This window comes from Ascaphus truei, unplaced genomic scaffold, assembly GCF_040206685.1.
Source record: "Ascaphus truei isolate aAscTru1 unplaced genomic scaffold, aAscTru1.hap1 HAP1_SCAFFOLD_546, whole genome shotgun sequence".
In the NCBI taxonomy this organism is placed as follows: domain Eukaryota; kingdom Metazoa; phylum Chordata; class Amphibia; order Anura; family Ascaphidae; genus Ascaphus; species Ascaphus truei.
Genome location: NW_027456877.1, coordinates 63,490 through 85,131, shown reverse-complemented (window position 1 = coordinate 85,131; position 21,642 = coordinate 63,490). Strand labels below are relative to the sequence as shown.

General features: G+C 57.8%; 1 protein-coding gene and 1 long non-coding RNA gene across 17 annotated transcripts in view; one reads left to right on the top strand and one right to left on the bottom strand.

The window, feature by feature from the left end:
• LOC142485303 (uncharacterized) overlaps positions 1 to 17,495 on the bottom strand; it is a 79,970-nt gene extending 62,475 nt beyond the window's left edge. For 4 of the 5 annotated variants that reach the window (XR_012798371.1, XR_012798367.1, XR_012798366.1 and 1 more), the window contains exons 1-3: positions 17,382 to 17,495; positions 17,227 to 17,349; positions 3,819 to 3,941 (exon numbers count right to left, since the gene is read on the bottom strand). This is a non-coding gene — a long non-coding RNA (uncharacterized LOC142485303). Of the gene's footprint in view, positions 1 to 3,818; positions 3,942 to 3,973; positions 4,244 to 17,226; positions 17,350 to 17,381 lie in introns of those variants that run through there. The other variant, XR_012798368.1, reaches the window with a different exon arrangement.
• The window catches only part of LOC142485302 (integrator complex subunit 2-like), a 94,956-nt gene that overhangs the window by 25,158 nt on the left and 48,156 nt on the right, over positions 1 to 21,642 (top strand). For 2 of the 12 annotated variants that reach the window (XM_075584338.1, XM_075584335.1), the window contains 2 exons: positions 3,791 to 4,001; positions 4,632 to 4,781. The exons of 4 other annotated variants lie outside the window; for them this stretch is intronic. In XM_075584338.1, the coding sequence (XP_075440453.1) occupies positions 4,760 to 4,781 (22 nt within the window). In that variant the 5' untranslated portion in view covers positions 3,791 to 4,001; positions 4,632 to 4,759. Of the gene's footprint in view, positions 1 to 3,333; positions 4,002 to 4,036; positions 4,332 to 4,631; positions 4,782 to 16,839; positions 16,979 to 17,198; positions 17,410 to 18,314; positions 18,449 to 21,642 lie in introns of those variants that run through there. 6 more of the 12 variants (XM_075584339.1, XM_075584340.1, XM_075584341.1 and 3 more) reach the window with 6 other exon arrangements.

Below are 21,642 nucleotides of genomic sequence, written 5' to 3'. Positions count from 1 at the left end.
GAGAGGCACAGGCACAGCATGGGGAGAGACACAGAGAGAGGCACAGGCACAGCATGGGGAGAGACACAGAGAGAGGCACAGGCACAGCATGGGGAGAAACACAGAGAGAGGCACAGGCACAGCATGGGGAGAGACAGAGAGAGGCACAGGCACAGCATGGGGAGAGACAGAGAGAGAGGCACAGGCACAGCAAGGGGAGAGACACAGAGAGAGGCACAGGCACAGCAGGGGGAGAGACACAGAGAGAGGCACAGGCACAGCATGGGGAGAGACACAGAGAGAGGCACAGGCACAGCATGGGGAGAGACACAGAGAGAGGCACAGGCACAGCATGGGGAGAGACACAGAGAGAGGCACAGGCACAGCATGGGGAGAGACACAGAGAGTGGCATAGGCACAGCATGGGGAGAGACACAGAGAGAGGCACAGGCACAGCATGGGGAGAGACACAGTGAGAGGCACAGGCACAGCATGGGGAGAGACAGAGAGAGGCACAGGCACAGCATGGGGAGAGACACAGAGAGAGGCACAGGCACAGCATGGGGAGAGACACAGAGACAGGCACAGCATGGGGAGAGACACAGAGAGGCACAGGCACAGCATGGGGAGAGACACAGAGAGAGACACAGGCACAGCATGGAGAAAGACACAGAGAGAGGCACAGGTACAGCATGGGGAGAGACACAGAGAGAGGCACAGCATGGGGAGAGACAGAGAGAGAACACAGGCACAGCATGGGGAGAGACACAGAGAGAGGCACAGGCACAGCATGGGGAGAGACAGAGAGAGAACACAGGCACAGCATGGGGAGAGACAGAGAGAGGCACAGGCACAGCATGGGGAGAGACACAGAGAGAGGCACAGCATGGGGAGAGACAGAGAGAGAACACAGGCACAGCATGGGGAGAGACACAGAGAGAGGCACAGGCACAGCATGGGGAGAGACACAGAGAGAGGCATGGGGAGAGACACAGAGAGAGGCACAGGCACAGCATGGGGAGAGACAGAGAGAGGCACAGGCACAGCATGGGGAGAGACACAGAGAGGCACAGGCACAGCATGGGGAGAGACACAGTGAGAGGCACAGGCACAGCATGGGGAGAGACAGTGAGAGGCACAGGCACAGCATGGGGAGAGACACAGAGAGCGGCACAGGCACAGCATGGGGAGAGACACAGAGAGAGGCATGGGGAGAGACACAGAGAGAGGCACAGGCACAGCATGGGGAGAGACACAGAGAGAGGCACAGGCACAGCATGGGGAGAGACACAGAGAGAGGCACAGGCACAGCATGGGGAGAGACACAGAGAGAGGCATGGGGAGAGACACAGAGAGAGGCACAGGCACAGCATGGGGAGAGACACAGAGAGAGGCACAGGCACAGCATGGGGAGAGACACAGAGAGAGGCACAGGCACAGGCACAGCATGGGGAGAGACACAGAGAGGCACAGGCACAGCATGGGGAGAGACACAGAGAGAGGCACAGGCACAGCATGGGGAGAGACACAGAGAGAGGCACAGGCACAGCATGGGGAGAGGCACAGGCACAGCATGGGGAGAGACACAGAGAGAGGCACAGGCACAGCATGGGGAGAGACACAGAGAGAGGCACAGCATGGGGAGAGACACATTGAGATGCACAGGCACAGCATGGGGAGAGACACAGAGAGAGGCACAGGCACAGCATGGGGAGAGACACAGAGAGAGGCACAGGCACAGCATGGGGAGAGACACAGGCACAGCATGGGGAGAGACACAGAGAGAGGCACAGGCACAGCAGGGGGAGAGACACAGAGAGAGGCACAGGCACAGCATGGGGAGAGACACATAGAGAGGCACAGGCACAGCATGGGGAGAGACACAGAGAGAGGCACAGGCACAGCATGGGGAGAGACACAGAGAGAGGCACAGGCACAGCATGGGGAGAGACACAGAGAGAGGCATGGGGAGAGACACGGAGAGAGGCACAGGCACAGCATGGGGAGAGACACAGAGAGAGGCACAGGCACAGCATGGGGAGAGACACAGAGAGAGGCACAGGCACAGCATGGGGAGAGACACACAGGCACAGCATGGGGAGAGACACAGAGAGAGGCACAGGCACAGTATGGGGAGAGGCACAGGCACAGCATGGGGAGAGACAGCATGGGGAGAGACACAGAGAGAGGCACAGGCACAGCATGGGGAGAGACACAGAGAGGCACAGGCACAGCATGGGGAGAGACACAGATAGAGGCACAGGCACAGCATGGGGAGAGACACACAGGCACAGCATGGGGAGAGACACAGAGAGAGGCACAGGCACAGTATGGGGAGAGGGAGAGGCACAGGCACAGCATGGGGAGAGACAGCATGGGGAGAGACAGCATGGGGAGAGACAGCATGGGGAGAGACAGCATGGGGAGAGGCACAGAGAGAGGCACAGGCACAGCATGGGTAGAGACACAGAGAGAGGCACAGGCACAGCATGGGTAGAGACACAGAGAGAGGCACAGGCACAGCATAGGGAGAGACAGTGTGGGGGGAGAGGCACAGCATGGGGAGAGGGGCACAGCATGGGAAGAGGTGCACAGAGTGGGGGGGGGGGAGACAAAAAGAATGGGGGGTGAGAGACAGAATGGGGGGGAGAGAGACAGAATGGGGGGGAGAGAGACAGAATGGGGGGGAGAGAGACAGAATGGGGGGGAGAGAGACAGAATGGGGGGGAGAGAGACAGAATGGGGGGGAGAGAGACAGAATGGGGGGGAGAGAGACAGAATGGGGGGGAGAGAGACAGAATGGGGGGGAGAGAGACAGAAAATGGAGGAGAGACACAGAGAATGGGGGAGGGGAGAGAGAGACAGAAGGGGTGGAGAGAGACAGAGAATGGGGGAGAGAGAGAATGGGGGGAGAGAGAGACAGACAAAGAATGGAGGATTGAGAGAGACACAGAGAATGGGGGGAGAGAGACAGAGAATGGGGGGAGAGAGACAGAGAATGGAGGTGGGAGAGACAGAGAATGGAGGTGGGAGAGACAGAGAATGGAGGGGGGATGGAGAGAATGGAGGGGGGAGAGAGAGAATGGAGGGGGGAGAGAGAGAATGGAGGGGGGAGAGACAGAGAATGGAGGGGGGAGATAGACAGAGAATGGAGGGGGGAGAGACACAGAGAGAGGCACTGGCACAGCATGGGGAGAGACAGAGAGAGAGGCACAGGCACAGCATGGGAAGAGGGGCACAGAGTGGGGGTGGGGGAGACACAAAGAATGGGGGGAGAGAGACAGAGAATGGGGAAGGGGAGAGAGACAAAGAATGGGGGAGAGAGAGACAGAGAACTCTAGATTGTAAAATAAATAGAAAAAAATTATTGTACGACACTGCGTGCACTTAAGTTATTTTCGACACAGGAAACATATTTTCTGTGAAAGCAGTAAGCATTCGTTGACTTTGTACATTTTTTTAATCTTACAAAGATAAACGGAATAATTAGTTAGTTACACAATATTATTGCATACATTAGAGTAGGAACTCCCTAGCTTCATGCACAATGCTGATATAAAGTTCTCTCTGGCTGCAATGGGGTTAATCTGTGTAAGTTATCCCTGTCTGTGCTCGAGCGGTCTATGGCAGAGAATATGTTAATGTCGGACTTCCTTTAGCTGTGTGTACTGCTATGGTGTTGTGTACCATAGGTGTTTGTGGCTACGGAGGCCAGTGAGGGCCAAACTACTATGAAAGCGGAATTCGGCACCCTGTCGGCGCCGGTTCTCTTCGCGTTACAAAATTAGTGAATTCTCTTTCTCTCAACCAGTTTACAGAGAACACATAGGGAATCGAACCATTATTTCCTCATCAGGGAACTCATCCGCACGCCTTCGCCGCCGAGGGACTAGCGCGCAAGATTGCTGTAGTTGTCAGTCGAGGTCGGGGATCTGTGCTTCACTAGGCCGCGGCGCGGTTTCCTGGAATAGGGAAGCGCGGGGAACGTAAATACCTCGACCACGGATATTGCTGGAAAGATTGTAAGTTGGGCGGTTACTGTTGTCTTTACTTGTGGTCGTTCATATTTGGGGCAGGTGACAGTTCAATATTATGATTTAATGGGGCTTAAAGGGCTAAGTGAACAGGGTGCATCACGTAGGCATAACAGGACACTATGGGAACGAAGAGATTGTGCAATAGATTATAGCGAAACGAAGGCAATGGGAGGAAAAGAGACGTAAAGTGTGGACTTGAAATGTGCAGTGTAGCGAAAGTAGTATGTTACCTCCTGTGCCCTACCTATTCCTTGGTTTATAGCTAAGGGAGAGAGCACCACAGGAGAGTGCAGCAGGAGAGGCTGTGGTTGAGGGGTGAGCCAGGTTTGTGGGATGATTTAGAAGGCTGAGAGTTGGAAATTAATACATCATGTATTGCAGTGAGTTTGTTGCAGAAATATTGTGCATTCGATAGGGCACTGGGGAAGGGAGAGGTGTGAAATGGGGATGACGTTGGACTGATTTGGCAGTACATGGTGAAAAGGGCTTTGGGGTAGGGTGACCAGGTGTCCCGGTTTTTTAGTCTCTGTCCCGGTTTTTTTAGTCTCTGTCCCGGCTGCCCTGCATGCTGTAAAATGTTCCCTTTTTTGTGGCTGTTCCGCTTTTGACCATCAGAGCGGGGGGGGCAGCAGAGAGCACAGAATGCATGGAGGAGAGCAGGGGCCGAGTCTGAGCTGCGGAGCCCAGCAGTGAGACCCGGAAGTGTCAGTGACAACTTCCAGTGTCTGCTGCCAGGGCTCAAGATGGCTTCCCCCACCCATGCAGGTATGTTCCAGAAAGGGGGACACAGACACACACTTACACACAATGGGGAGGGGGGAGGGGGGGGGGGGAGAGGCACAGGCACAGCATGGGGAGAGACACAGAGAGAGGCACAGGCACAGCATGGGGAGAGACACAGAGAGAGGCACAGCATGGGGAGAGACACAGAGAGATGCACAGGCACAGCATGGGGAGAGACACAGAGAGAGGCACAGGCACAGCATGGGGGGAGACACAGAGAGAGGCACAGGCACAGCATGGGGAGAGACACAGGCACAGCATGGGGAGAGACACAGAGAGAGGCACAGGCACAGCAGGGGGAGAGACACAGAGAGAGGCACAGGCACAGCATGGGGAGAGACACAGGCACAGCATGGGGAGAGACACAGAGAGAGGCACAGGCACAGCATGGGGAGAGACACAGAGAGAGGCACAGGCACAGCATGGGGAGAGACACAGAGAGAGGCACAGGCACAGCATGGGGAGAAACACAGAGAGAGGCACAGGCACAGCATGGGGAGAGACAGAGAGAGGCACAGGCACAGCATGGGGAGAGACAGAGAGAGAGGCACAGGCACAGCAAGGGGAGAGACACAGAGAGAGGCACAGGCACAGCAGGGGGAGAGACACAGAGAGAGGCACAGGCACAGCATGGGGAGAGACACAGAGAGAGGCACAGGCACAGCATGGGGAGAGACACAGAGAGAGGCACAGGCACAGCATGGGGAGAGACACAGAGAGAGGCACAGGCACAGCATGGGGAGAGACACAGAGAGTGGCATAGGCACAGCATGGGGAGAGACACAGAGAGAGGCACAGGCACAGCATGGGGAGAGACACAGTGAGAGGCACAGGCACAGCATGGGGAGAGACAGAGAGAGGCACAGGCACAGCATGGGGAGAGACACAGAGAGAGGCACAGGCACAGCATGGGGAGAGACACAGAGACAGGCACAGCATGGGGAGAGACACAGAGAGGCACAGGCACAGCATGGGGAGAGACACAGAGAGAGACACAGGCACAGCATGGAGAGAGACACAGAGAGAGGCACAGGTACAGCATGGGGAGAGACACAGAGAGAGGCACAGCATGGGGAGAGACAGAGAGAGAACACAGGCACAGCATGGGGAGAGACACAGAGAGAGGCACAGGCACAGCATGGGGAGAGACAGAGAGAGAACACAGGCACAGCATGGGGAGAGACAGAGAGAGGCACAGGCACAGCATGGGGAGAGACACAGAGAGAGGCACAGCATGGGGAGAGACAGAGAGAGAACACAGGCACAGCATGGGGAGAGACACAGAGAGAGGCACAGGCACAGCATGGGGAGAGACACAGAGAGAGGCATGGGGAGAGACACAGAGAGAGGCACAGGCACAGCATGGGGAGAGACAGAGAGAGGCACAGGCACAGCATGGGGAGAGGCACAGGCACAGCATGGGGAGAGACACAGTGAGAGGCACAGGCACAGCATGGGGAGAGACACAGTGAGAGGCACAGGCACAGCATGGGGAGAGACACAGAGAGCGGCACAGGCACAGCATGGGGAGAGACACAGAGAGAGGCATGGGGAGAGACACAGAGAGAGGCACAGGCACAGCATGGGGAGAGACACAGAGAGAGGCACAGGCACAGCATGGGGAGAGACACAGAGAGAGGCACAGGCACAGCATGGGGAGAGACACAGAGAGGCACAGGCACAGCATGGGGAGAGACACAGAGAGAGGCACAGGCACAGCATGGGGAGATACACAGAGAGAGGCACAGGCACAGCATGGGGAGAGGCACAGGCACAGCATGGGGAGAGACACAGAGAGAGGCACAGGCACAGCATGGGGAGAGACACAGAGAGAGGCACAGCATGGGGAGAGACACATTGAGATGCACAGGCACAGCATGGGGAGAGACACAGAGAGAGGCACAGGCACAGCATGGGGAGAGACACAGAGAGAGGCACAGGCACAGCATGGGGAGAGACACAGGCACAGCATGGGGAGAGACACAGAGAGAGGCACAGCCACAGCAGGGGGAGAGACACAGAGAGAGGCACAGGCACAGCATGGGGAGAGACACAGGCACAGCATGGGGAGAGACACAGAGAGAGGCACAGGCACAGCATGGGGAGAGACACAGAGAGAGGCACAGGCACAGCATGGGGAGAGACACAGAGAGAGGCACAGGCACAGCATGGGGAGAGACACAGAGAGAGGCACAGGCACAGCATGGGGAGAGACACAGAGAGAGGCACAGGCACAGGCACAGCATGGGGAGAGAGACAGAGATAGGCACAGGCACAGCATGGGGAGAGATACAGAGAGAGGCACAGGCACAGCATGGGGAGAGACACAGAGAGAGGCACAGGCACAGCATGGGGAGAGACACAGAGAGAGGCACAGCATGGGGAGAGACACAGAGAGAGGCACAGGCACAGCATGGGGAGAGACACAGAGAGAGGCACAGGCACAGCATGGGGAGAGACACAGAGAGAGGCACAGGCACAGCATGGGGAGAGACACAGAGAGAGGCACAGGCACAGCATGGGGAGAGACAGAGAGAGGCACAGGCACAGCATGGGGAGAGACAGAGACAGGCACAGCAGGGGGAGAGACACAGAGAGAGGCACAGGCACAGCATGGGGAGAGACACAGAGAGAGGCACAGGCACAGCATGGGGAGAGACACAGAGAGAGGCACAGGCACAGCATGGGGAGAGACACAGAGAGAGGCACAGGCACAGCATGGGGAGAGACAGAGAGAGGCACAGGCACAGCATGGGGAGAGACACAGAGAGAGGCACAGGCACAGCATGGGGAGAGACACAGAGAGAGGCACAGGCACAGCATGGGGAGAGACACAGAGAGAGGCACAGGCACAGCATGGGGAGAAACACAGAGAGAGGCACAGGCACAGCATGGGGAGAGACAGAGAGAGGCACAGGCACAGCATGGGGAGAGACAGAGAGAGAGGCACAGGCACAGCAAGGGGAGAGACACAGAGAGAGGCACAGGCACAGCAGGGGGAGAGACACAGAGAGAGGCACAGGCACAGCATGGGGAGAGACACAGAGAGAGGCACAGGCACAGCATGGGGAGAGACACAGAGAGAGGCACAGGCACAGCATGGGGAGAGAGACAGAGAGAGGCACAGGCACAGCATGGGGAGAGACACAGAGAGAGGCACATGCACAGCATGGGGAGAGACACAGAGAGGCACAGGCACAGCATGGGGAGAGACACAGAGAGAGGCACAGGCACAGCATGGGGAGAGACACAGAGAGAGGCACAGGCACAGCATGGGGAGAGACACAGAGAGAGGCACAGGCACAGCATGGGGAGAGACACAGAGAGAGGCACAGGCACAGCATGGGGAGAGACAGAGAGAACACCGGCACAGCAGGGGGAGAGACACAGAGAGAGGCACAGGCACAGCATGGGGAGAGACACAGAGAGTGGCATAGGCACAGCATGGGGAGAGACACAGAGAGAGGCACAGGCACAGCATGGGGAGAGACACAGTGAGAGGCACAGGCACAGCATGGGGAGAGACACAGAGAGAGGCACAGGCACAGCATGGGGAGAGACACAGAGAGAGGCACAGGCACAGCATGGGGAGAGACACAGAGACAGGCACAGCATGGGGAGAGACACAGAGAGGCACAGGCACAGCATGGGGAGAGACACAGAGAGAGACACAGGCACAGCATGGAGAGAGACACAGAGAGAGGCACAGGTACAGCATGGGGAGAGACACAGAGAGAGGCACAGCATGGGGAGAGACAGAGAGAGAACACAGGCACAGCATGGGGAGAGACACAGAGAGAGGCACAGGCACAGCATGGGGAGAGACACAGAGAGAGGCACAGGCACAGCATGGGGAGAGACAGAGAGAGGCACAGGCACAGCATGGGGAGAGACACAGAGAGAGGCACAGGCACAGCATGGGGAGAGACACAGAGAGAGGCACAGGCACAGCATGGGGAGAGACACACAGGCACAGCATGGGGAGAGACACAGAGAGAGGCACAGGCACAGTATGGGGAGAGGCACAGGCACAGCATGGGGAGAGACACAGAGAGAGGCACAGCATGGGGAGAGACAGAGAGAGAACACAGGCACAGCATGGGGAGAGACACAGAGAGAGGCACAGGCACAGCATGGGGAGAGACACAGAGAGGCATGGGGAGAGACACAGAGAGAGGCACAGGCACAGCATGGGGAGAGACAGAGAGAGGCACAGGCACAGCATGGGGAGAGGCACAGGCACAGCATGGGGAGAGACACAGTGAGAGGCACAGGCACAGCATGGGGAGAGACACAGTGAGAGGCACAGGCACAGCATGGGGAGAGACACAGAGAGCGGCACAGGCACAGCATGGGGAGAGACACAGAGAGAGGCATGGGGAGAGACACAGAGAGAGGCACAGGCACAGCATGGGGAGAGACAGAGAGAGGCACAGGCACAGCATGGGGAGAGACACAGAGAGAGGCATGGGGAGAGACACAGAGAGAGGCACAGGCACAGCATGGGGAGAGACACAGAGAGAGGCACAGGCACAGCATGGGGAGAGACACAGAGAGAGGCACAGGCACAGCATGGGGAGAGACACAGAGAGGCACAGGCACAGCATGGGGAGAGACACAGAGAGAGGCACAGGCACAGCATGGGGAGAGACACAGAGAGAGGCACAGGCACAGCATGGGGAGAGGCACAGGCACAGCATGGGGAGAGACACAGAGAGAGGCACAGGCACAGCATGGGGAGAGACACAGAGAGAGGCACAGCATGGGGAGAGACACATTGAGATGCACAGGCACAGCATGGGGAGAGACACAGAGAGAGGCACAGGCACAGCATGGGGAGAGACACAGAGAGAGGCACAGGCACAGCATGGGGAGAGACACAGGCACAGCATGGGGAGAGACACAGAGAGAGGCACAGCCACAGCAGGGGGAGAGACACAGAGAGAGGCACAGGCACAGCATGGGGAGAGACACAGGCACAGCATGGGGAGAGACACAGAGAGAGGCACAGGCACAGCATGGGGAGAGACACAGAGAGAGGCACAGGCACAGCATGGGGAGAGACAGAGAGAGGCACAGGCACAGCATGGGGAGAGGCACAGGCACAGCATGGGGAGAGACACAGTGAGAGGCACAGGCACAGCATGGGGAGAGACACAGTGAGAGGCACAGGCACAGCATGGGGAGAGACACAGAGAGCGGCACAGGCACAGCATGGGGAGAGACACAGAGAGAGGCATGGGGAGAGACACAGAGAGAGGCACAGGCACAGCATGGGGAGAGACAGAGAGAGGCACAGGCACAGCATGGGGAGAGACACAGAGAGAGGCATGGGGAGAGACACAGAGAGAGGCACAGGCACAGCATGGGGAGAGACACAGAGAGAGGCACAGGCACAGCATGGGGAGAGACACAGAGAGAGGCACAGGCACAGCATGGGGAGAGACACAGAGAGGCACAGGCACAGCATGGGGAGAGACACAGAGAGAGGCACAGGCACAGCATGGGGAGAGACACAGAGAGAGGCACAGGCACAGCATGGGGAGAGGCACAGGCACAGCATGGGGAGAGACACAGAGAGAGGCACAGGCACAGCATGGGGAGAGACACAGAGAGAGGCACAGCATGGGGAGAGACACATTGAGATGCACAGGCACAGCATGGGGAGAGACACAGAGAGAGGCACAGGCACAGCATGGGGAGAGACACAGAGAGAGGCACAGGCACAGCATGGGGAGAGACACAGGCACAGCATGGGGAGAGACACAGAGAGAGGCACAGCCACAGCAGGGGGAGAGACACAGAGAGAGGCACAGGCACAGCATGGGGAGAGACACAGGCACAGCATGGGGAAAGACACAGAGAGAGGCACAGGCACAGCATGGGGAGAGACACAGAGAGAGGCACAGGCACAGCATGGGGAGAGACACAGAGAGAGGCACAGGCACAGCATGGGGAGAGACACAGAGAGAGGCACAGGCACAGCATGGGGAGAGACACAGAGAGAGGCACAGGCACAGGCACAGCATGGGGAGAGAGACAGAGATAGGCACAGGCACAGCATGGGGAGAGATACAGAGAGAGGCACAGGCACAGCATGGGGAGAGACACAGAGAGAGGCACAGGCACAGCATGGGGAGAGACACAGAGAGAGGCACAGGCACAGCATGGGGAGAGACACAGAGAGAGGCACAGGCACAGCATGGGGAGAGACACAGAGAGAGGCACAGGCACAGCATGGGGAGAGACACAGAGAGAGGCACAGGCACAGCATGGGGAGAGACACAGAGAGAGGCACAGGCACAGCATGGGGAGAGACAGAGAGAGGCACAGGCACAGCATGGGGAGAGACAGAGACAGGCACAGCAGGGGGAGAGACACAGAGAGAGGCACAGGCACAGCATGGGGAGAGACACAGAGAGAGGCACAGGCACAGCATGGGGAGAGACACAGAGAGAGGCACAGGCACAGCATGGGGAGAGACACAGAGAGAGGCACAGGCACAGCATGGGGAGAGACACAGAGACAGGCACAGCATGGGGAGAGACACAGAGAGGCACAGGCACAGCATGGGGAGAGACACAGAGAGAGACACAGGCACAGCATGGAGAGAGACACAGAGAGAGGCACAGGTACAGCATGGGGAGAGACACAGAGAGAGGCACAGCATGGGGAGAGACAGAGAGAGAACACAGGCACAGCATGTGGAGAGACACAGAGAGAGGCACAGGCACAGCATGGGGAGAGACACAGAGAGAGGCATGGGGAGAGACACAGAGAGAGGCACAGGCACAGCATGGGGAGAGACAGAGAGAGGCACAGGCACAGCATGGGGAGAGACACAGAGAGAGGCACAGGCACAGCATGGGGAGAGACACAGAGAGAGGCACAGGCACAGCATGGGGAGAGACACACAGGCACAGCATGGGGAGAGACACAGAGAGAGGCACAGGCACAGTATGGGGAGAGGCACAGGCACAGCATGGGGAGAGACACAGAGAGAGGCACAGCATGGGGAGAGACAGAGAGAGAACACAGGCACAGCATGGGGAGAGACACAGAGAGAGGCACAGGCACAGCATGGGGAGAGACACAGAGAGAGGCATGGGGAGAGACACAGAGAGAGGCACAGGCACAGCATGGGGAGAGACAGAGAGAGGCACAGGCACAGCATGGGGAGAGGCACAGGCACAGCATGGGGAGAGACACAGTGAGAGGCACAGGCACAGCATGGGGAGAGACACAGTGAGAGGCACAGGCACAGCATGGGGAGAGACACAGAGAGCGGCACAGGCACAGCATGGGGAGAGACACAGAGAGAGGCATGGGGAGAGACACAGAGAGAGGCACAGGCACAGCATGGGGAGAGACAGAGAGAGGCACAGGCACAGCATGGGGAGAGACACAGAGAGAGGCATGGGGAGAGACACAGAGAGAGGCACAGGCACAGCATGGGGAGAGACACAGAGAGAGGCACAGGCACAGCATGGGGAGAGACACAGAGAGAGGCACAGGCACAGCATGGGGAGAGACACAGAGAGGCACAGGCACAGCATGGGGAGAGACACAGAGAGAGGCACAGGCACAGCATGGGGAGAGACACAGAGAGAGGCACAGGCACAGCATGGGGAGAGGCACAGGCACAGCATGGGGAGAGACACAGAGAGAGGCACAGGCACAGCATGGGGAGAGACACAGAGAGAGGCACAGCATGGGGAGAGACACATTGAGATGCACAGGCACAGCATGGGGAGAGACACAGAGAGAGGCACAGGCACAGCATGGGGAGAGACAGAGAGAGGCACAGGCACAGCATGGGGAGAGACACAGGCACAGCATGGGGAGAGACACAGAGAGAGGCACAGCCACAGCAGGGGGAGAGACACAGAGAGAGGCACAGGCACAGCATGGGGAGAGACACAGGCACAGCATGGGGAGAGATACAGAGAGAGGCACAGGCACAGCATGGGGAGAGACACAGAGAGAGGCACAGGCACAGCATGGGGAGAGACAGAGAGAGGCACAGGCACAGCATGGGGAGAGGCACAGGCACAGCATGGGGAGAGACACAGTGAGAGGCACAGGCACAGCATGGGGAGAGACACAGTGAGAGGCACAGGCACAGCATGGGGAGAGACACAGAGAGCGGCACAGGCACAGCATGGGGAGAGACACAGAGAGAGGCATGGGGAGAGACACAGAGAGAGGCACAGGCACAGCATGGGGAGAGACAGAGAGAGGCACAGGCACAGCATGGGGAGAGACACAGAGAGAGGCATGGGGAGAGACACAGAGAGAGGCACAGGCACAGCATGGGGAGAGACACAGAGAGAGGCACAGGCACAGCATGGGGAGAGACACAGAGAGAGGCACAGGCACAGCATGGGGAGAGACACAGAGAGGCACAGGCACAGCATGGGGAGAGACACAGAGAGAGGCACAGGCACAGCATGGGGAGAGACACAGAGAGAGGCACAGGCACAGCATGGGGAGAGGCACAGGCACAGCATGGGGAGAGACACAGAGAGAGGCACAGGCACAGCATGGGGAGAGACACAGAGAGAGGCACAGCATGGGGAGAGACACATTGAGATGCACAGGCACAGCATGGGGAGAGACACAGAGAGAGGCACAGGCACAGCATGGGGAGAGACACAGAGAGAGGCACAGGCACAGCATGGGGAGAGACACAGGCACAGCATGGGGAGAGACACAGAGAGAGGCACAGCCACAGCAGGGGGAGAGACACAGAGAGAGGCACAGGCACAGCATGGGGAGAGACACAGGCACAGCATGGGGAGAGACACAGAGAGAGGCACAGGCACAGCATGGGGAGAGACACAGAGAGAGGCACAGGCACAGCATGGGGAGAGACACAGAGAGAGGCACAGGCACAGCATGGGGAGAGACACAGAGAGAGGCACAGGCACAGCATGGGGAGAGACACAGAGAGAGGCACAGGCACAGCATGGGGAGAGAGACAGAGATAGGCACAGGCACAGCATGGGGAGAGATACAGAGAGAGGCACAGGCACAGCATGGGGAGAGACACAGAGAGAGGCACAGGCACAGCATGGGGAGAGACACAGAGAGAGGCACAGGCACAGCATGGGGAGAGACACAGAGAGAGGCACAGGCACAGCATGGGGAGAGACACAGAGAGAGGCACAGGCACAGCATGGGGAGAGACACAGAGAGAGGCACAGGCACAGCATGGGGAGAGACACAGAGAGAGGCACAGGCACAGCATGGGGAGAGACAGAGAGAGGCACAGGCACAGCATGGGGAGAGACAGACAGGCACAGCAGGGGGAGAGACACAGAGAGAGGCACAGGCACAGCATGGGGAGAGACACAGAGAGAGGCACAGGCACAGCATGGGGAGAGACACAGAGAGAGGCACAGGCACAGCATGGGGAGAGACAGAGAGAGGCACAGGCACAGCATGGGGAGAGACACAGAGAGAGGCACAGGCACAGCATGGGGAGAAACACAGAGAGAGGCACAGGCACAGCATGGGGAGAGACAGAGAGAGGCACAGGCACAGCATGGGGAGAGACAGAGAGAGAGGCACAGGCACAGCAAGGGGAGAGACACAGAGAGAGGCACAGGCACAGCAGGGGGAGAGACACAGAGAGAGGCACAGGCACAGCATGGGGAGAGACACAGAGAGAGGCACAGGCACAGCATGGGGAGAGACACAGAGAGAGGCACAGGCACAGCATGGGGAGAGACACAGAGAGAGGCACAGGCACAGCATGGGGAGAGACACAGAGAGAGGCACAGGCACAGCATGGGGAGAGACACAGAGAGGCACAGGCACAGCATGGGGAGAGACACAGAGAGAGGCACAGGCACAGCATGGGGAGAGACACAGAGAGAGGCACAGGCACAGCATGGGGAGAGACACAGAGAGAGGCACAGGCACAGCATGGGGAGAGACACAGAGAGAGGCACAGGCACAGCATGGGGAGAGACACAGAGAGAACACCGGCACAGCAGGGGGAGAGACACAGAGAGAGGCACAGGCACAGCATGGGGAGAGACACAGAGAGTGGCATAGGCACAGCATGGGGAGAGACACAGAGAGAGGCACAGGCACAGCATGGGGAGAGACACAGTGAGAGGCACAGGCACAGCATGGGGAGAGACAGAGAGAGGCACAGGCACAGCATGGGGAGAGACACAGAGAGAGGCACAGGCACAGCATGGGGAGAGACACAGAGACAGGCACAGCATGGGGAGAGACACAGAGAGGCACAGGCACAGCATGGGGAGAGACACAGAGAGAGACACAGGCACAGCATGGAGAGAGACACAGAGAGAGGCACAGGTACAGCATGGGGAGAGACACAGAGAGAGGCACAGCATGGGGAGAGACAGAGAGAGAACACAGGCACAGCATGGGGAGAGACACAGAGAGAGGCACAGGCACAGCATGGGGAGAGACACAGAGAGAGGCATGGGGAGAGACACAGAGAGAGGCACAGGCACAGCATGGGGAGAGACACACAGGCACAGCATGGGGAGAGACACAGAGAGAGGCACAGGCACAGTATGGGGAGAGGCACAGGCACAGCATGGGGAGAGACACAGAGAGAGGCACAGGCACAGCATGGGGAGAGACACAGAGAGAGGCACAGGCACAGCATGGGGAGAGACACACAGGCACAGCATGGGGAGAGACACAGAGAGAGGCACAGGCACAGTATGGGGAGAGGCACAGGCACAGCATGGGGAGAGACAGCATGGGGAGAGACACAGAGAGAGGCACAGGCACAGCATGGGGAGAGACACAGAGAGGCACAGGCACAGCATGGGGAGAGACACAGATAGAGGCACAGGCACAGCATGGGGAGAGACACACAGGCACAGCATGGGGAGAGACACAGAGAGAGGCACAGGCACAGTATGGGGAGAGGCACAGGCACAGTATGGGGAGAGGCACAGGCACAGCATGGGGAGAGACAGCATGGGGAGAGACAGCATGGGGAGAGACAGCATGGGGAGAGACAGCATGGGGAGAGACAGCATGGGGAGAGACAGCATGGGGAGAGACAGCATGGGGAGAGACAGCATGGGGAGAGACACAGAGAGAGGCACAGGCACAGCATGGGTAGAGACACAGAGAGAGGCACAGGCACAGCATGGGTAGAGACACAGAGAGAGGCACAGGCACAGCATAGGGAGAGACCCAGAGAGAGGCACAAGCACAGCATGGGGAGAGACAGTGTGGGGGGAGAGGCACAGCATGGGGAGAGGGGCACAGCATGGGAAGAGGTGCACAGAGTGGGGGGGGGGAGACAAAAAGAATGGGGGGAGAGAGACAGAATGGGGGGGAGAGAGACAGAATGGGGGGGAGAGAGACAGAATGGGGGGGAGAGAGACAGAATGGGGGGGGAGAGACATAATGGGGGGGAGAGAGACAGAAAATGGAGGAGAGACACAGAGAATGGGGGAGGGGAGAGAGAGACAGAAGGGGTGGAGAGAGACAGAGAATGGGGGAGAGAGAGAATGAGGGGAGAGAGAGACAGACAAAGAATGGAGGATTGAGAGAGACACAGAGAATGGGGGGAGAGAGACAGAGAATGGGGGGAGAGAGACAGAGAATGGAGGTGGGAGAGACAGAGAATGGAGGTGGGAGAGACAGAGAATGGAGGGGGGATGGAGAGAATGGAGGGGGGAGAGAGAGAATGGAGGGGGGAGAGACAGAGAATGGAGGGGGGAGATAGACAGAGAATGGAGGGGGGAGAGACACAGAGAGAGGCACTGGCACAGCATGGGGAGAGACAGAGAGAGAGGCACAGGCACAGCATGGGAAGAGGGGCACAGAGTGGGGGTGGGGGAGACACAAAGAATGGGGGGAGAGAGACAGAATGGGGAAGGGGAGAGAGACAAAGAATGGGGGAGAGAGAGACAGAGAACTCTAGATTGTAAAATAAATAGAAAAAAATTATTGTACGACACTGCGTGCACTTAAGTTATTTTCGACACAGGAAACATATTTTCTGTGAAAGCAGTAAGCATTCGTTGACTTTGTACATTTTTTTAGTCTTACAAAGATAAACGGAATAATTAGTTAGTTACACAATATTATTGCATACATTAGAGTAGGAACTCCCTAGCTTCATGCACAATGCTGATATAAAGTTCTCTCTGGCTGCAATGGGGTTAATCTGTGTAAGTTATCCCTGTCTGTGCTCGAGCGGTCTATGGCAGAGAATATGTTAATGTCGGACTTCCTTTAGCTGTGTGTACTGCTATGGTGTTGTGTACCATAGGTGTTTGTGGCTACGGAGGCCAGTGAGGGCCAAACTACTATGAAAGCGGAATTCGGCACCCTGTCGGCGCCGGTTCTCTTCGCGTTACAAAATTAGTGAATTCTCTTTCTCTCAAACAGTTTACAGAGAACACATAGGGAATCGAACCATTATTTCCTCATCAGGGAACTCATCCGCACGCCTTCGCCGCCGAGGGACTAGCGCGCAAGATTGCTGTAGTTGTCAGTCGAGGTCGGGGATCTGTGCTTCACTAGGCCGCGGCGCGGTTTCCTGGAATAGGGAAGCGCGGGGAACGTAAATACCTCGACCACGGATATTGCTGGAAAGATTGTAAGTGGAGCGGTTACTGTTGTCTTTACTTGTGGTCGTTCATATTTGGGGCAGGTGACAGTTCAATATTATGATTTAATGGGGCTTAAAGGTAGGGTGACCAGATTTTGAAAATGAAAAACCGGGACATTTTTTTTTTTACATAACAGTTTATTTATTGTAGTACACTTATACTTACGACCATTAGTCTTTGTTACATAGTTGTGTGTGTGTGTGTTGACCTCACTAATCGAACAAAAAAAAACCCAGATGTGAATGATTCGGAACCCCTTAACCAGTGTCTGGATGCCCCCTCTTCACAATTTCTAAAGCAGCAATCCCGCCTGGGATCTTACCTGATCCGCAGTCCCTCAAGGTACTATACTGGAGGGGAGGTGTTCCCTACCTGTCTTTCGAGGTCTCCCGTGTGAAACTCGAGTCAGATCTGGAAGAAAGAAGGGTAGGTTACTTCGGTGTAGGTATACGGCAGTTAAAATAAGACAGGGAGGGTGAGAGAGACAGAGAGAGAGAGGGTGAGAGAGACAGAGAGAGAGAGGGTGAGAGAGACAGAGAGAGACAGAGACAGAGAGAGAGAGACAGACAGAGACAGAGAGAGACAGAGAGAGAGGGTGAGAGAGACAGAGGGTGAGAGAGACAGAGGGTGAGAGAGACAGAGGGTGAGAGAGACAGAGGGTGAGAGAGACAGAGAGAGAGAGGGTGAGAGAGACAGAGAGAGAGAGAGAGAGAGAGAGAGACAGAGAGGGAGAGAGAGAGACAGAGAGGGTGAGAGAGACAGAGGGAGGGTGAGAGAGACAGAGAGTGGGTGAGAGAGACAGAGAGTGGGTGAGAGAGACAGAGAGTGGGTGAGAGAGACAGAGAGTGGGTGAGAGAGACAGAGAGTCAGAGCAGGGGGGGGGGGGGCAGCAGAGAGCACAGAATGCATGGAGGAGAGCAGGGGCCGAGTCTGAGCTGCGGAGCCCAGCAGTGAGACCCGGAAGTGTCAGTGACAACTTCCAGTGTCTGCTGCCAGGGCTCAAGATGGCTTCCCCCACCCATGCATGTATGTTCCAGAAAGGGGGACACAGACACACACTTACACACAATGGGGAGGGGGGGGGGGAGAGGCACAGGCACAGCATGGGGAGAGACACAGACAGAGGCACAGGCACAGCATGGGGAGAGACACAGAGAGAGGCACAGCATGGGGAGAGACACAGAGAGATGCACAGGCACAGCATGGGGAGAGACACAGAGAGAGGCACAGGCACAGCATGGGGGGAGACACAGAGAGAGGCACAGGCACAGCATGGGGAGAGACACAGGCACAGCATGGGGAGAGACACAGAGAGAGGCACAGGCACAGCAGGGGGAGAGACACAGAGAGAGGCACAGGCACAGCATGGGGAGAGACACAGGCACAGCATGGGGAGAGACACAGAGAGAGGCACAGGCACAGCATGGGGAGAGACACAGAGAGAGGCACAGGCACAGCATGGGGAGAGACACAGAGAGAGGCACAGGCACAGCATGGGGAGAGACACAGAGAGTGGCACAGGCACAGCATGGGGAGAGACACAGAGAGAGGCACAGGCACAGGCACAGCATGGGGAGAGACACAGAGAGAGGCACAGGCACAGCATGGGGAGAGATACAGAGAGAGGCACAGGCACAGCATGGGGAGAGACACAGAGAGAGGCACAGGCACAGCATGGGGAGAGACACAGAGAGAGGCACAGGCACAGCATGGGGAGAGACACAGAGAGAGGCACAGGCACAGCATGGGGAGAGACACAGAGAGAGGCACAGCATGGGGAGAGACACAGAGAGAGGCACAGGCACAGCATGGGGAGAGACACAGGCACAGCATGGGGAGAGACACAGAGAGAGGCACAGGCACAGCAGGGGGAGAGACACAGAGAGAGGCACAGGCACAGCATGGGGAGAGACACAGGCACAGCATGGGGAGAGACACAGAGAGAGGCACAGGCACAGCATGGGGAGACACAGAGAGAGGCACAGGCACAGCATGGGGAGAGACAGAGAGAGGCACAGGCACAGCATGGGGAGAGACACAGAGAGAGGCAGGGGCACAGCATGGGGAGAGACACAGAGAGAGGCACAGGCACAGCATGGGGAGAGACACAGAGAGAGGCACAGGCACAGCATGGGGAGAAACACAGAGAGAGGCACAGGCACAGCATGGGGAGAGACAGAGAGAGGCACAGGCACAGCATGGGGAGAGACAGAGAGAGGCACAGGCACAGCAAGGGGAGAGACACAGAGAGAGGCACAGGCACAGCAGGGGGAGAGACACAGAGAGAGGCACAGGCACAGCATGGGGAGAGACACAGAGAGAGGCACAGGCACAGCATGGGGAGAGACACAGAGAGAGGCACAGGCACAGCATGGGGAGAGACACAGAGAGAGGCACAGGCACAGCATGGGGAGAGACACAGAGAGTGGCATAGGCACAGCATGGGGAGAGACACAGAGAGAGGCACAGGCACAGCATGGGGAGAGACACAGTGAGAGGCACAGGCACAGCATGGGGAGAGACAGAGAGAGGCACAGGCACAGCATGGGGAGAGACACAGAGAGAGGCACAGGCACAGCATGGGGAGAGACACAGAGACAGGCACAGCATGGGGAGAGACACAGAGAGGCACAGGCACAGCATGGGGAGAGACACAGAGAGAGACACAGGCACAGCATGGAGAGAGACACAGAGAGAGGCACAGGTACAGCATGGGGAGAGACACAGAGAGAGGCACAGCATGGGGAGAGACAGAGAGAGAACACAGGCACAGCATGGGGAGAGACACAGAGAGGCACAGGCACAGCATGGGGAGAGACACAGAGAGAACACAGGCACAGCATGGGGAGAGACAGAGAGAGGCACAGGCACAGCATGGGGAGAGACACAGAGAGAGGCACAGCATGGGGAGAGACAGAGAGAGAACACAGGCACAGCATGGGGAGAGACACAGAGAGAGGCACAGGCACAGCATGGGGAGAGACACAGAGAGAGGCATGGGGAGAGACACAGAGAGAGGCACAGGCACAGCATGGGGAGAGACAGAGAGAGGCACAGGCACAGCATGGGGAGAGGCACAGGCACAGCATGGGGAGAGACACAGTGAGAGGCACAGGCACAGCATGGGGAGAGACACATTGAGAGGCACAGGCACAGCATGGGGAGAGACACAGAGAGCGGCACAGGCACAGCATGGGGAGAGACACAGAGAGGCATGGGGAGAGACACAGAGAGAGGCACAGGCACAGCATGGGGAGAGACACAGAGAGAGGCACAGGCACAGCATGGGGAGAGACAGAGAGAGGCACAGGCACAGCATGGGGAGAGACAGAGAGGCATGGGGAGAGACACAGAGAGAGGCACAGGCACAGCATGGGGAGAGACACAGAGAGAGGCACAGGCACAGCATGGGGAGAGACACAGAGAGAGGCACAGGCACAGCATGGGGAGAGACACAGAGAGAGGCACAGGCACAGCATGGGGAGAGGCACAGGCACAGCATGGGGAGAGACACAGAGAGAGGCACAGGCACAGCATGGGGAGAGACACAGAGAGAGGCACAGCATGGGGAGAGACACATTGAGATGCACAGGCACAGCATGGGGAGAGACACAGAGAGAGGCACAGGCACTGCATGGGGAGAGACACAGAGAGAGGCACAGGCACAGCATGGGGAGAGACACAGACACAGCATGGGGAGAGACACAGAGAGAGGCACAGGCACAGCAGGGGGAGAGACACAGAGAGAGGCACAGGCACAGCATGGGGAGAGACACAGGCACAGCATGGGGAGAGACACAGAGAGAGGCACAGGCACAGCATGGGGAGAGACACAGAGAGAGGCACAGGCACAGCATGGGGAGAGACACAGAGAGAGGCACAGGCACAGCATGGGGAGAGACACAGAGAGAGGCACAGGCACAGCATGGGTAGAGACACAGAGAGAGGCACAGCATGGGGAGAGAGACAGAGATAGGCACAGGCACAGCATGGGGAGAGATACAGAGAGAGGCACAGGCACAGCATGGGGAGAGACACAGAGAGAGGCACAGGCACAGCATGGGGAGAGACACAGAGAGAGGCACAGGCACAGCATGGGGAGAGACACAGAGAGAGGCACAGGCACAGCATGGGGAGAGACACAGAGAGAGGCACAGGCACAGCATGGGGAGAGACACAGAGAGAGGCACAGGCACAGCATGGGGAGAGACACAGAGAGA